Here is a 15,950-nt window from a genome sequence, read left to right as displayed (position 1 = left end):
AAACAAAAAAAGACCGACAATTGTGAAAAAAAGATATTTTTTACTTCCTGCTATAAAACAAATCCAATAAAAAAATTTAAAAAATCTAATTTCTTCATCAACTTAGTCCAATATGTATTCTGCTACATATTTTTGGTAAAAATAATCCCAGCAAGCGTATATTGATTGGTTTGCGCAAAAGTTATGGAATATTTAAAATTAAAATTATTATTAAAATTAAAATTTTTTTAATAGTAATGGCGGCGATCAGCGCCGTATATCTAAGTTATACGGTTGGCAAGTGGTTAAGACGGCCCTGAGTAGAAGTAAACGCAAAAAGTTTTTTTTTTCATTTCAGATAGAGTTAGAGAGTGTTAAAACCCATAAGTTTTTTTGTTTGTTATCTATGCTTGACTGGGGTGATTTCTCTTCACTTCCTAGCCAAAACAGGAAGTGAGAGGAAATCCCTCCAAAATAAGGGAATCCTGGGATCACCAGAACTAGTATCTACATTGGAAGATTTTTCCTTTGTTATTGTTTTGGTATCAATATAAAATTTGGGATTACTACAGAAAGGAGGAGAATCAGCACAATGGACACATAATACTAACAGTAAGTTATGCCCCTTGTGCTGATTGGCTACTTGTGTTATTGGCTGCACTTAGGCTTTAACTGTGGCTGAGTAGATCGAGTGATACAGCTTGGAATTTCTAGGAATTTAACATATTAAAGGATTTGTTTTTCTATATTATTGTCTTTCTTTACATTTTGTTGCACATGATAATATACCACAAACCCCAACAGAAATGTCCTGTCACTATATGTACTGCACATAACTCAATATTATAACAAAGGCATATGTATAAAAGGCTGCAACTGATTTTGTGTCATGTTTTTCATGGAAAATATCAATTACAACAGCTTAACCTCTATAAAACTGCTCTGTAGAATTTATGCACAGAAAAAAAAATCTGTTTTAAAGAGATTTGAATGGATGGGAACTTGGCACCTGGTAAACACCAACGGTGGTATATACGATCTCTCTTCCTTGCTTGTCAGTAAAGCCGTAACTCTGATTGCTGGAGATGACAGCACTAGATCCAAAACTCCCGAACCGCTTTGATGCTGTTGGCGTACTGGAGGCCGATTCCCCGGAATTGGCCTAAGAAAAGAGTCATATCATATATGATTTGCTTATGTCAGCTGTTGTATGAGAAACATGTTCACTACGAGTTCAGGTCATTCTCTAACAATCTATTAATTGTTTCATATTAGAAGAAAATAAGTTGAAGGAGTCTGCTCTGATGGAGGACTCTGCTCCTTCCTCTATCTAACTCTCCTCTCCTGAAATACTCTGCACTGCTGGTGGACTCTGCTCCTTCCGCTATCTAACTCTCCTCTCCTGAAATACTCTGCTCTGCTGGGGGACTCTGCTCCTTCCTCTATCTAACTCTCCTCTCCTGAAATACTCTGCACTGCTGGAGGACTCTGCTCCTTCCTCTAACTCTCCTCTCCTGAAATACTCTACACTTCTGGAGGACTCTGCTTTTTCTCCAACCCTGCTTTTCTCTAACCCTCCTCTCCTGAAATACTCTGTGCTGCTGGATGAATCTGCTCCTTCCTCTATCTAACTCTCCTCTCCTGAAATACTCTGCACTGCTGGAGGACTCTGCTCCTTCCTCTATCTAACTCTCCTCTCCTGAAATACTCTGTGCTGCTGGAGGACTCTGCTCCTCTCTTTATCCAACTCTCCTCTCCTGAAATACTCTGTACTGCTGGAGGACTCTGCACCCTCCTCTATGTAACTCACCTCTCCTGAAACACTGCCCTGCTGGAGGACTCTGCTCCTTCCTCTAACTTTCCTCTCCTGAAATACTCTACACTACTGGAGGACATCATACCTTGTTGCCCTTCAAAAATGTGATGTCTTCGTATTTAATCTGCCACCAGGTGTCGTCATCAAACTGTTTTCTAAGTTTTCCTTTCTGAACCATGAGGAATATGGCAAATAAAGCTCCTCCCACAGCGGTCACTACAAGGGTACCAATCAGAGCGATCATAGGGGTGTCTGCCAAAAAGTTAAATTATGTAATATTACTTTTAAAATAGTATAATTATTATCATTATTATTATTACAGGGCTGTACAACACATATAAAAGCAACTTGGAATGTATGTAATACATAATTTACAACAAATGGAAAGAGAAACTTGATCTACTGGAGACCTTTCCTGCAGAGCATAGTATTTCAGGGGAAGAGAGTTAGAAGGAAGGAGAAGAGTCCTCCAGCAGAGCAGAGTATTTCAGGACAGGAGAGTTAGATAGAGGAAGGGGCAGAGTCTTCCAGCAGAGCAGAGTATTTCAAGAGAAAACAATTAGATAGAGGAAGGGGCAGAGTCCTCCAGGAGTGCAGAGTATTTCCACAGAGAAGAGTTATGCCCCGTACACACGGTCGGATTTTCCGACGGAAAATGTTCGATGGGAGCTTGTTGTCGGAAATTTCGACCGTGTGTTGGCTCCATCGGACATTTTCCATCGGAATTTCCGTCACGCAAAATTTGAAATCTGGATCTCAAATTTTCCGACAACAAAATTCGTTCTTGTAAATTCTGATCGTGTGTACACAATTCCGACGCACAAAGTTCCACGCATGCTCTCAATCAATTACGAGACGGAAGCGCTCGGTCTGGTCAAACTAGCGTTCGTAATGGAGATAGCACATTCGTCACACTGCAAAATTTTAAATCTTTTAATGCAGTGCATTCTCTTCTTCTTGATCATGCTAGAATAATGAAGTTGTTTTGCTGCTGATATTCACACAGAGTTCTGAAAAAAATATTTCTTTATTATTTCTCGTGATCTCCTGAATAATATTAGTTATTTTTTTCGTCAGATCTCCATAATAATGTTTTGTATTTTTTTTATAGTGATTTTATTTTTTTATAATTTTTTTTTTTTAATCAAGATCTCCTGTTTTATTTATTTTTTTCTAGTGATCTCCATAATGTATTTTTTCGTTTTGTGTGTCAAGTTACCACAACACCATTATTACCTTGTATTTTTTTGGTTGATGTCCCTTGTTAATTTGACATTGTATTTTTGAAATGTACCTGCCTACTCACAAACAAACTGTCCTTTTTGAACACATAGGCAAGTATTTTAACCAAAAAAATAGCCATTTATTATGGGTCATAACAAAATAAAGAGGAAGGCAACGCTGGATAAACTAGTGAAGTTTGCGAAGCCTTTGTACCTCAGGGCACACATCAAAACTATTTTACAGGCAAAATTGGTGGCCTGAGGAGTCCATATAATAGTGAGCACAGTCCGGTCCAGGAGTCCAAGAGATCATGAACAGCAGCAGATGACATATCTGTCCCCAGGCTGTGGTCATACCACAGCCTGCATCTTTTGCTAGACCAGACTGAACTCAGGCCATCACACTCTTGTCTTAAACGCTTCCTTCCAGGCTGTGGCTCTGGTGTTGGAGTTGTGGCAGGAGTTGGAGGAGGAGGATGATGGTTGACCTCCTGGCTGCCACTTACCCGCGCCACCTCCTGGCTGAGGCTTTCCTGTGCATGAAAAAGGGACATAGTTTAAGTTTTTTGGTCATTAATCACACACAATTCAGAGCTCATGACTGTTGCAAATTGAATGTTAACAAAAAGAAAAGACTATTATTCTGACTCCAGCATTTTTAAATCAGCAATTAGTGATCAATAATAACATCTACTTAACATCATTAATTTTATGACAAGAAATATGTTGAACAATGCTCTACCTGACTCAAGCTGGGCTCCTCCACATCTTCCTGCCTGGAAGGCCCAGGTTGGACATTGGAAACCTCAGCTGAGGTGGAAGAAAGCCTTGAAGGAAGAGTGGAGAGTGCTGGCCTGGGTTCACTCTGGTCTGACAGAAAATGCAGTCTGTCATAATACCACAGCCTGGGTACATAAATGTCATCTGCTGCTCCTGATCTCTGGTAATCCTGGACCTTCTTTTGCTCCCTAAGATAAGTACTCCTCATGTGGGGATCATCGGCTTCACAAATCCAAGCAGTTTCTCCAGCGCTGCTTTCCTCTTTCTTAGCTTATTAAAAAACAGGTGGTTCACCTGCCACAGACAGGGCAGCTCCCTGAACATGTCAACGAATATTGCTAGAAATTCCCTATCATTGAATGTATCCATTTTCTCTGCAAGACACAACACAAGACAAACCCTAATGTCAGGCTAAACTCTTCTAATCTTGTCCCAATATAGGCCTCAATCTATAAGCAGTATAGACCACTGATGCCCCAATTTCTAATTGTACCTTCGTTCTAACGATCGGCGCTTCCGATACTCCTTCCTCCTCTCACAGATCGTACGTACGATGCACGCATGTTACGCTTTATATAAACTGCACATGCGCAAAACTCTGCCCGTCCATGATGTTCTTTTTAGTCTATTCCTCGCCCCTTGTCTTTCGGCGCAGTGGGAGAGCACATGGCGGAGAAAGAACAAGTGCATGAAGAAGAGAGCAGCAACGACAAAAGCCCGGAGCCACGAACGTCACGATCCCGGAGGAGATTTAAGGCCTCAAATACGTCCTTTGAAGAGATGGTGGAGATGGTGGACATCTTGAAGAGGGCCGACTATGATGGGAAGTATGGACTTTACCTAAACCCTAATGTGAGAAAGGCCAAGATCATGGCTAAAGTTGTGAAGAGTCTGCGCCCGAATTTTGGGGTACGACGATTCAAGGAGCAATTGAGGAAACGCTGGTCAGACCTGAAATTGAGGGAGCAGGATCAGTACAGAAGGATCAAGAGAGTTCTTCAAAAAAGTAAGTAGTTGTCGTGTGTTCCTATTATTATTATTATTATTATTACTTGCATGCTGCTCCATGTGCTTTTCTTTACTGTTGTACAGTTTAAAATAGCAACTTTCAGGTTCGTGGGCACAGTAATCGTTCGTAGTAAACATCGTTCGTTCGCCCACTAATACGATGTTTGGGGCAAAATATCTGTGTGTATACCTTTTTTTATTCACATAGGGGAGAAAAGACTCGGGACATCTGAGGACACCAGGGACCCAAAATCTCCTAAAGAAGGGGAAATACCACCAACACAACCAGAGGATGTGGAGGGAGACGTTTATGAAGTTGGTGAAATAGTGACCACAACAGGTGAGTGTCTGAGACCACAGCTTCAGGTAATAGATGGATGCCTGCATATTTATAATACATGGTGTGTTTTTTAATTTTAGGTGATGTGGATGTTGTGGAAGAAAATTCGCATTTCACAAGTGCAAGTGCACGCGTCCTCATCGGGGAGATCATGGTGTGCAATCGTGATTTACAAAAGATCAAGGAAGACATCAATGATATTGAAAAAAGACTCAAAAACCTCATTGATGTTTTAGGCAGAATCTAAAAAACACCTAAAGTGTTCAATTTTTTGTTATTTTTCACCATTTTTTTAAGTATCTTGAAAGCCAAATTTTGAAGATGCACACAGTGTGTCAACATGTGCTATCTGCCATGACATGATATCAATGTACGCGTTTGGTGGTTGCAACCCCTTCCTCGCAACTAAAGTAGCTGAGAGGAAGGGGTTGCACCCCCAAAACACATTCATTGATCCCTCATGATGGGAGCTAGCACATGTTGACATTAGGCATGGGATCAGAAAGGAAATCCCCATTTTGACTCTCAATTTGTGTGCATCTTCAAAATTTGGCTTTCACAGGAGTGACATCACCCCATCTGATGAAGGCAAGATCAACACAGTTTGGACATACTAATGTCTGATATTGCCTTCATGTTGTCAAAGTTGAACTTTGTAAGTTCCTGAGTTGTGTATTGTTTTATGGTTTTAAACATGCCTGTTTTAACACAAAAAAGGCTATTTGTACTGTCAAAAACAAAAATATTATTACTAAAATATATTGGTTTGTTCAAAAAACATTTTCTAATGCACATGTGAATGTGCACAGAGTAAAAATTTTAAGACTCAACAATGTGTGGCTTCTTCTTTCAATGCTTAATAGCAGTTTTTGGAGTAAGTTGTTGTTTACAGTGACAATGGGGGTTATTTCCTAAAGGCAAATTCACTTTGCACTACAAGTGCAGTTTCAAGTGCACTTTTGCAGTGCACTTGTAGTGCAAAGTGGATTTTCCTTTAGTAAATAACTCCCACAGTGCTTTAAAATTTGCCACAATCATGCCATTTCCGTGACTCCCCAAAATTCATTCATGGTGCTGAAAAAAAACAAAAAAACAAGGTGTGTGTAGCAGACCCACAACATAATAATAGTTCGCTGAAGAAGAGATTGTCACCTCATGTATCAAATAAATTACGTTTGCACTATTGAAGAAAGTGTCAAAAAATAAAGCCCATTGGAGAACCTAGGAGACAGTTAGAAGAAACAAAAGCAGTAAATCAAAGGAAATATTATTTCAGTTTAAATATAACTTTTAAAAAAAAAATATTTATAATAAACACTTTCTGGCATATCAATGGCCCCCCTAGCCGCAAAGTACTCCATATATTTTATACGGACCTCGCATACACTTTGGGGGGGCAAGCACTGAAAACCAGATACGAACCCACAAGCACAAACGATTGGAAAAGCACGAAGCTGAAAAGCGCGAATCGTCTCTCACCAAACTTCTACTAACACGAGATTAGCAGAAGGAGCCCAAAGGGTGGCACACTTGGTATTGAACTTCTCTATTCTAGTGCCGTCGTACATGTTGTACGTCACCGCGTTCTTGACGTTCGGAATTTCCGTCAAGACCATGTGTATGCAAGACAAGTTTGAGCCTTCATCCATGGATTTTGTTGTCGAATGTCAGATCGTGCGTACGTGGCATAAGAGGTAAGAGCAGAGTCTTCCAGCAGAGCAGAGTATTTCAAGAGAAGACAATTAGATAGAGGAAGGGGCAGAGTCCTCCAGGAGTGCAGAGTATTTCAGGAGAGGAGAGTTAGATAGTAGAGCCTACAATCAAATAGAGTATAAGAAAGGATACAGAAGGTGGAAGAGCTAACAATCCAATAGGGCAGCCATTCCCAACCTTTTTAGAATGGAAGAACCCTTGAAATAGTGTTCTGGTTTCATGTAAACCCTGCTAAAAATTACTTTATCTACATCTCACGTTACATTGGTGTGATGGTCAAGGAGAATATTGCTCCTTACATTTGTAGTCAGTGGGAATAATTCCCCGCTTACAGATAGCTAAAAGGATCTTTGGTTTCAGTGGCAACTTATCTCAGTGGCAGCAATTGCTCATTGCTCAGGGAACCCCCAGCAAGCTCTGGAGGAACCCTAGTTAAGAAAGCCATGTTAAGGTATAAGGGAAAATTAAAGGTAGAAGAGCCTACAATCTTTTAGGGTATAAGGGAAAATATAGAAGGTGGAAGAACTTACAATCTATTAGAGCAGGGGTTGTCAACCCCCTGGCCACGGCCCACTACCGGGCTGTGGCCTTTCTGCAGCCGGGCCGCGGGTGGAGGGCATGAGACACCTGGGAAGCGGCCAACATGACAGAGCCGGGCGGCCGACATGACAGAGCCGGGCGGCCGACATGACAGAGCCGGGCGGCCGACATGACAGAGCCGGGCGGCCGACATGACAGAGCCGGGCGGCCGACATGACAGAGCCGGGCGGCCGATATGACAGAGCCGGGCAGCCGACATGACAGAGCCGGACAGCCGACATGACAGAGTCGGGTGACCGACATATGAGAAAGATGGATGGGTGGATCGGAAGAAGCGAGCGGGCAAGCAGACATGACATCATCTCTCTCCGCCCCCTGCATTGCCACTCTTTCTCCCTCACAGCTGGTGTCATGTCAGCCTCAGTGTCAGATGTGTGTTGGGGAGCAGAGAGATGACATCGTCTCTCACTGCCCGCCCCACATCACCACTCTCCTGCCTTCATTTGGAACCCACCACTACACAGAGGCCTGCCTATATGCTAAATGGACCAGTGCTGCCATCAATGCAGTGGTGGCAGGCAGCGTAGCAAGTGACATTCCGCATCTGGTGACAGGCAACGTGGCAGGTGGCGTGGCATGTGACATTCCACATCTGGTAACAGGTAGCGTGGCAGGTGGTGTGGCAAGTGATATTCCACATCTTGTGGCAGGCAGCGTGGCAGGTGACGTAGCAAGTGACATTCCGCATCTGGTTACAGGCAATGTGGCATGTGGCGTGACAAGTGACAATCCACATCTGGTGGCAGGCAGCGTGGAAAGTGACAATCCATTTCTTGTGGCAGGCAGTGTGGCAGGTGACATGGCAAGTGACATTCCACATCTGGTGGCAGGCAGCGTGGCAAGTGACAATACACATCTTAGGACAGGCAGCGTGGCAGGTGACGTGGCAAATGACATTCTGCATCTGGTGACAGGCAACGTGGCAGGTGACGTGGTAAGTGACATTCCGCATCTGGTGGCAGGTGGCATGGCAAGTGACATTCCACATCTTGTGGCAGGTGGCGTGGCAAGCGACATTCCACATATGGTGGCAGGCAACAGTGGCAAATGACATGCTCAGGGCTCCCACTGATTGTGCATTATGATGAGTTGAACTATTTAATTTATCAGTACAATGTAATAATAGAAATAATGCGCCTCAATTACCCTGACACCATATCAAGCATGGTGCCGTGATGATTGAAGCGCTAACACCAGCCATTGCCCGCAAAAACCTATTTAGCCCCCACGTGACCCCCGTTCCTTGGCACAATTTTCTTCCACGCACCTGGCCCCCAGTGCCAAAAAGGCTGGGGACGACTGTATTAGAGTATAAGGGAAAATACACAAAGTAGAAGAGCTTACAATCTTTTAGGGTATAAGGGGGAAATAGAGAAGTTAGAAGAGCTTACAGTCTATGAGGTTATAAGGTTAACTACAGAAGGTAGAAGAGCCTACAATCTTTTAGGGTATAAGGGAAAATACAGAAGGTGGAGGAACTTACAATCTATTAGGGTATAAGGCGAAACACAGAAGGTAAAAGAGCTTACAATCTATTAGGGTATAAATAAAGTGGACTATACGGTAAGTATATAAAAAATATTAGTGTGTAAAATTTCCAGCACACTTACCGATTATCTTTACCTTGCACAACTCATTGGAGAAGCCGCAGTCTGGATGGTCCTTAGGGCGATTAGGTCCAGGCCAGCTGATGTATTGGAAGGCATCTGTAGGACTAGCATATCAAACAATTGATATAGAACCAAAGTCCGCAAATATCCACCTCCTCTCCAGCAAGCAACCTTCGCTAGTTCTCCTTGGCTTCTTCAGGGTGCGAGGTCTTCAGCTATCTTCACTGACCACGGGTGTTAAAGCATCCCAGCACCTGGTAGATACCAGAATTGTACATCGAGCTGCAGATGCAGCCCAATTAGCTGAAACACTAGTAAGCTTATTTTCCCTGGACACCAGGCGGTCCCCTAGGGTTTCTAGTAGGATCCCTAAACTGTCCCTCCCTCTCAGGAACCTGTTCCCGAAGCTACACCTATTTTTTACACACAAACAGGTATCTGTCCCTACCTGAAACTATCCACACACTCTGGGTACACCAAAATGGCACAACAGGGGCTATACTGTATATACTTAGGAAAACAACTGTGCTTAATGCTAAAATTTAATTAAATAAATTATACCAGGGTAATTAAGCAAATAAATAAATGTCACAAATAATCTATACTGTTGTGCTGGGTATAAATATCAGTGTTAACCAATCTTCAACCAATTAATTCATCAGACCCCTCCAATTTATCAGAATATCACCAATATTATTATTATTATTATTATTTCAGGTACTTATATAGCGCCGTCAATTTACGCAGCGCTTTACATATACATTATACATTCACATCAGTCCCTACCCTCAAGGAGCTTACAATCTAAGGGCCCTAACTCACATTCATACATACTAGGGCCAATTTAGACAGGATCCAATTAACCTACCAGCATGTCTTTGGAGTGTGGGAGGAAACCGGAGTACCCGGAGGAAACCCACACAGGCACAGGGAGAACATGCAAACTCCAGGCAGGTAGTGTCGTGGTCGGGATTCGAACCAGCGACCCTTCTTACTGCTAGGCGAGAGTGCTACCCACTACACCACTGTGCCGCCCCACAATATGAAAAATAGGAAAGTAATAAACTAAATAACACATGTGAATCATTCATGATAAGTTCATAGTGGACTGATGGACGTATCATGAACGGTTCACACAGTGCCAGGACAAGGTCATCTAGAGCCCAGGGTAAACATACCAAACTGAGCCCCCCCCCCCCCCCAAGATGTATGAGCATTATGTGTCAGCAAAAATCCCCCCTTATATACCCCTTAAGCATAAATTCCCTCTACTCTCAGTACAAATCTGCCCCCCATCCCCCCTTCAAGCTAAAATCCTCTTTCTCTCCAAATCCCCCTCCCCCCAAAAAAATTACCCCTCCTAGCACAAATCCTCTACCCCCTCAAATTTCTCTTCCAAGCACAAATCCTCTACCCCCACTCTCAATCCCCCCTCCCAGCAGAAATTCTCCCCCAATCCATCCCTCTTGGCAGAACCCACCCCCCCAAATTTCCTCTCCTAGTATAAATACCCCCCAATCACCCCTACTAGCACAAATCCCCTCCCCCACTAATCTGCATGCTTACCCCCTAAGCATAATCCCCCTTTCCTCTCAGTACAAAACTGCCCCCCATCACCCCTCCAAGCTCAAATCCTTTTTCTTTCCAAATCCCCCCCCCTCAAAAAAAAATTACCCCTCCTAGCGCATATCCTCTACCCCCTCAAATTTCCTGTCCAAGCACAAATCCCCCCCCCCACTCCAAATCCCTCTTCTAGCACAATCCCCCACCTGGCACAACTCCTCTTCCCCATCCCCCTCTTAACACAAATCCCCCCCCCAAATTTCCCCTCCTAGTATAAACAACCCTCAATCATCCTTACTAGCACAAATCCCCCCACCCCAAAAAAAATGGCCCCTCCTAGCACAAATTCCCTCAAATTTCCTCACCGCTCTACCATATCACCTCTCGCCGAATACCCCCCTACCAGCACAAATCCTCTTCCTCAATCCACCCTCCCAACACAAATTCCCCCCCCCCCAAAATCACCATTCCTAGCACACACCCTTAATTTCCCCTCCTAGAACAATTCTTATCCCCTGTTACCCTCCAAATTCCCAATCCCAACACAAATCCCCCACCCCCCAATCTCCTTGAGGTGCCTCCCACCCCACATGATACCATAGTGCCCAGGGCAGCCGCCCCTTTTGCCCACCATTTGTCCCAGCCCTGGGTTCACATGTGGTGTTATCTACTTTATTATTTTCCTATTTTTCATATATTCTGATAAGTTGAATGGGTCTGATGATTAAATTAGTTGAAGATTGGTTAACACTGATATTTATACATAGGGGCCACATATAACCTCTCTGTCTCAAATCTCAGTTCTGTATCCAATTAGACACAGGCTCTTCCAAGATGGCCACCAGAGTCCATCACTGAGGGCACATTGATGCCATGCCTGGCCCTCATCCCTAGACAGAACACAAGAAAAGATATTGCCCTAAAAAACCTTTTCAATGAAGGAACTAAAGACGGGTGGTGAAAAGTGAGAACTACATGCCTAACACCCTGTTACACACTTACCTGATCACTTTGCGGTAACTGTCATACTGCAGAACCGGGACAAATTGAGACATATTGCCAACCGACTGCAGGTCATATACAGAGTAATCAATGAAACGCTGTCCCTTTTCATCAATGCTCAGCAGCCCAGTGACTCCTGTGGAGCAGAATTACTAACATAAATGCCATGTAAGTTGACATGGGAATTTATAGTTAGGCAACTCCTATCCTCATATTGATTAGTGGTTCCAAATTAATAATAACTACTGCAGTAGGGAACAGACACAAAAGATACACTCCGCATCTTTCCAAATAACTGTTCCCTACTGCAGTAGTTATTATTAATTTGGAACCACTAATCAATATGAGGATAGGAGTTGCTTATCTATAAATTCCCATGTCATCTATATTATTAATAAAATTGTTAAACTCATATCAGAAATTAATACTCAAGTGATTATCTCAATATCACATTCTAATTCTAATATATATCCACAAATATATTTCCTTATATTAGGAAATTTTCCACTATCAAAGGATATTCATTTTGGGTAATACACGGTTAAATGTAACCTTTATTTTACCGTGTTTGGAAAACAGATTCAAAATAATTGTGATCACATTGTTTATCATTAGATTAATTAACCCGGAACATTTTGTTATTAATGTTTTGCCTAAAAAAACTGAACTTGGCATGGTGTCCTTCCAGCTTATCACTGATCTCTCATCCCAGCTACATTCTTTCATGAGAGCGCAAAGGAGGGGGTCACATCTGCATACATGACACACACAAGAAATAGAACTAAAGGTCAAATATTACATTTTTAATGGTCCCACATTCTGCGTAGCAAATATGCAGCTAACTAAATGTTTGTCAAATAAAAGGTTCAAAATATGAATTTGTTTTGTTTGCCTATGTACAATATAACAATGAAAAATGCATACATTTGAATCCAGCCACCTTATTGCCTCTATTGGAGGAAGCTGGAGACAAAGGATAACCACATGTGTTAAATTGATGACATAGGAATTAGCTGCTGTGAGCCCAGTGCAGGACACACTCCCTGAAGACCCAGATATTACATTTTTTGTAGAGTTTTTCCCGATTTTATACTGAGTATGCAGTTTATCACCCAGAAGGATACTCTGTATTCAGAGTCATTGGATCCTTTTTCCCCAGCTCAAGAAGCAGAGCTCCATGTTTTAGCAAAGCCTGTGAGCTATAAAAAGAGTATATATATTTATATAGATAGTAGAGAATTAGAGAGCTTTTGGTTCCATTTGAAGAGCCAGAAGTTTGTTTTTACTTCGGCAGGTAAACCAATAAAGCATGCCAAGTTAATTGATTGGCTGTTTTCAGCCTTCCAGCTTCTTGCTGAGGTAGCCATACTAACATTAAAACTCACACATGGAAGCAGACCAGGCGACTTAGGATGCTGCATTACAGCCCTGGACACTTGCTGGGTCTGTGCAACTCACAGATTCCACCCTAGTTCTGGCCCAGTGTAGCTGGGATTAATAAGTCAAGGACCTCAGAACGAGAAGAACAAGTGGTCCACAGGGGGCAACTTCTTATGAAACAGGACTTTGGAAAAATGTGATCTTTTATGTCTGCCAATCACTCTTTTCCCTCATGGGAAAAGACACATGGACCGTGTCATCAGTGACAAGCAGTTGTGGCAGCCTTAGCAATTGAGCAAGGGATAGAGCCAGGGTTCTCCACAGTTGTTTTTTTTATAACATACCACTTCTTGTAGCTGAACATCCCTTCTAGAGATTACAAAAAGATATATCCAGATGCCCAAGTCAGGATCTTACGAGTATGCATTTTATCTGTATGGACATGTTTTCTGGATGTCCAGTGGCAAATGCTACTGCAAAGGCCACAGTAAAAAGTGTTATCAGAAGTAGTTTGTAAGTACAGAGTGCAGAATCTACAGAGAGTAACAGAGGAAATCATTTTGATAGGAGAGTCCTTACTAGAAGTTTTGAGGTTTTATTTTTACACCCCCTACTGTCTACAATGTAGTGGAAAAAGTAGAGTAAGAAACTTTTGCCTGAATGTTTTCTTATATTTTATCAAGCCCCTAAGGGGATGTTGGACTCTCTCCCTATGGGATTTTGTTTGGGAGTGTGTTACTCACTTGCTTATATTTTGTCTCAGCAGCTGAAGTCCTCCATTCGGATCTCACAGAGAATGTTGGAAGGGTCTAAAACTAAAGCCAGGTGACTTGTGGATTGTTAAGAGACATTTATATATAAGGAAATGTTTGGAGACTCAATACAGCATCTATTTCATGTACAAGTTGTGCAAAACTTGAAGGAAAAGTCACCTGGATCCACACCAGACACTGCAAAAATGACTAAATTAAAGGAATCTCTGTGTTTGATTTGTTTCCCTCTTTGCATCACAGTCTAGGGTACTATTTATTCAAATACTAATTGTAAGGCAGCCCTCAAAAAATTCCACTCACACGCTCGCATTTTGTGAGTGGATTTTGAGGGCTGGCGAGAAGGGCTGCCTGGGAGGCTGGGGGGGGAGCACCGCCGATCACAGAGGGGAAGAGAATAGAGCCGCCATTGGATGATCAGAGCAGGGAACATCACAGCTTTCGTTTCAATAGCTGTGTGTTCCCCCACAGTGCGCCGTCACATAAGCCCCTCCTTTTTTACCGGGACTTTGATAGACAGATCACCCAATCCTAGGACGGGTGACATGTATCAAAGTTCCCCCGGACAAGGGGAGGGGCTTATGTAACTGCGCGCATCGGGGGAACACACAGCTATTGAAACGAAAGCTGTGATGTTCACTGCTCTGATCATCCAGTGGCGGCTCTCCTCTCTTCCCCTCCAAAGGTAGGCTGCATATGGGACACAGGCTTTCATATGGGACACAGGCTTTCATATGGGACACAGGCTTTCATATGGCACACAGGCTGCACATGGCACACAGGCTGCACATGGCACACAGGCTGCACATGGCACACAGGCTGCATGGTGGGCACAGGCTGCATGGTAGGCACAGGCTGCACATGGGACACAGGCTGCATGGTGGGCACAGGCTGCACATGGGACACAGGCTGCACATGGGACACAGGCTGCATGGTGGGCACAGGCTGCACATGGGACACAGGCTGCATTGATGGGCATGGATAAAGTTGATAATATTTTTATAACTTAATTGCATAAAACATTAAAGTGTCATTTCATGAGATAATTTTATGAGGGCAGGTTTAGGGGCGGGGCAGGGTAGGGGTTGGGCGGGGCAACTGGTGGCGAGTAACCCTTGAGGTGTGGCTAGTAGCTCAGGATTTGAAATTTTGAGCCCTGTTGTGAGGGATATATATATATATATATATATATATATATATATATATATATATATAATATGGTTTGAAAAGTAGTTTATCTATGTTGAAGTCATATTTGTCTTTTGTATGTCTTCCATCTTATGAAGAATTGTCTGTGTTTACATATGCTGATAAGTCAGCATGCCAACAATTAAGCTAGAAGGCCATTTTGGCCACAGGAGTGTACAGCCAGTACTCTGTAAATATGTCTTATCAATCATTTGTTTTTCACAATGAAAAGTCATTTTGTAATGAAAAAGCTGCTCAGTTATTATATTCTCCACAATGGAGTTTTTGCCTCTTTGGCCAGGACTACCTCCACCTAAGCGTCTGGAGGTTCCAGGTTAAAGGTGATAGCAGGTATGGTTAGTGATCAAAATATTGATCAAAAGAGGAGACTGTAAAGGAAATTTTTAAGTTCTGTATATAATTGTATTCTATTTTGTATGTATTGCACACGGCACTAATAATGTTTTCGTTACATGTTTGCATTCTTTCAAGTCCTGATTAGAATTAGTCTGCCTCTGTTACGCCCCTTGTTACCATAAACGTACAATTGTAATATTGATGTGATACCTACGTAACCTACGTAGTAATCATGTGTATAAAAACCTTCAATTGCGTCATAATAAAGCAGAACAGTTATTTGGAAAGATGCGGAGTGTATCTTTTGTGTCTGTTCCCTACTGTAGTAGTTATTATTAATTTGGAACCACTAATCAATATGAGGATATGACTTGCCTATCTATAAATTCCCATGTCATAAGTATAGTATAACAAAGTTTTAAAATGTACTTGTATCGAAATTGCCATATTGGGAAGGTGTGTGGAAGGGTTAGAGCCCCTGTCAGGGTTTTTTTGCTATCTGTGTCCCCAATGGGGGGATTTACCCTCTCTATGTGCTCTGGTGACCATTGTCACTCAGTCAGTAAATGATACAGTTGTCACCAGAATGAGAATAGAGCAGAAATCTTCCTCCTGTTCCAC

At 42.5% G+C, this 15,950-nt stretch overlaps 1 protein-coding gene across 1 annotated transcript in view; it reads right to left on the bottom strand.

The window, feature by feature from the left end:
* LOC141106667 (guanylate cyclase 2G-like) overlaps positions 1–15,950 on the bottom strand; it is a 93,361-nt gene that overhangs the window by 50,150 nt on the left and 27,261 nt on the right. The window contains exons 6-9 of the mRNA XM_073597608.1: positions 11,635–11,770; positions 9,070–9,173; positions 1,881–2,047; positions 989–1,141 (exon numbers count right to left, since the gene is read on the bottom strand). Of these exons, the coding sequence (XP_073453709.1) occupies positions 989–1,141; positions 1,881–2,047; positions 9,070–9,173; positions 11,635–11,770 (560 nt within the window). The remainder of the gene's footprint in view (positions 1–988; positions 1,142–1,880; positions 2,048–9,069; positions 9,174–11,634; positions 11,771–15,950) is intronic.

The sequence above is a fragment of the Aquarana catesbeiana genome, linkage group LG08, assembly GCF_042186555.1.
Source record: "Aquarana catesbeiana isolate 2022-GZ linkage group LG08, ASM4218655v1, whole genome shotgun sequence".
Lineage (NCBI taxonomy): Eukaryota > Metazoa > Chordata > Amphibia > Anura > Ranidae > Aquarana > Aquarana catesbeiana.
This window is presented reverse-complemented; position numbering and strand designations above follow the sequence as displayed.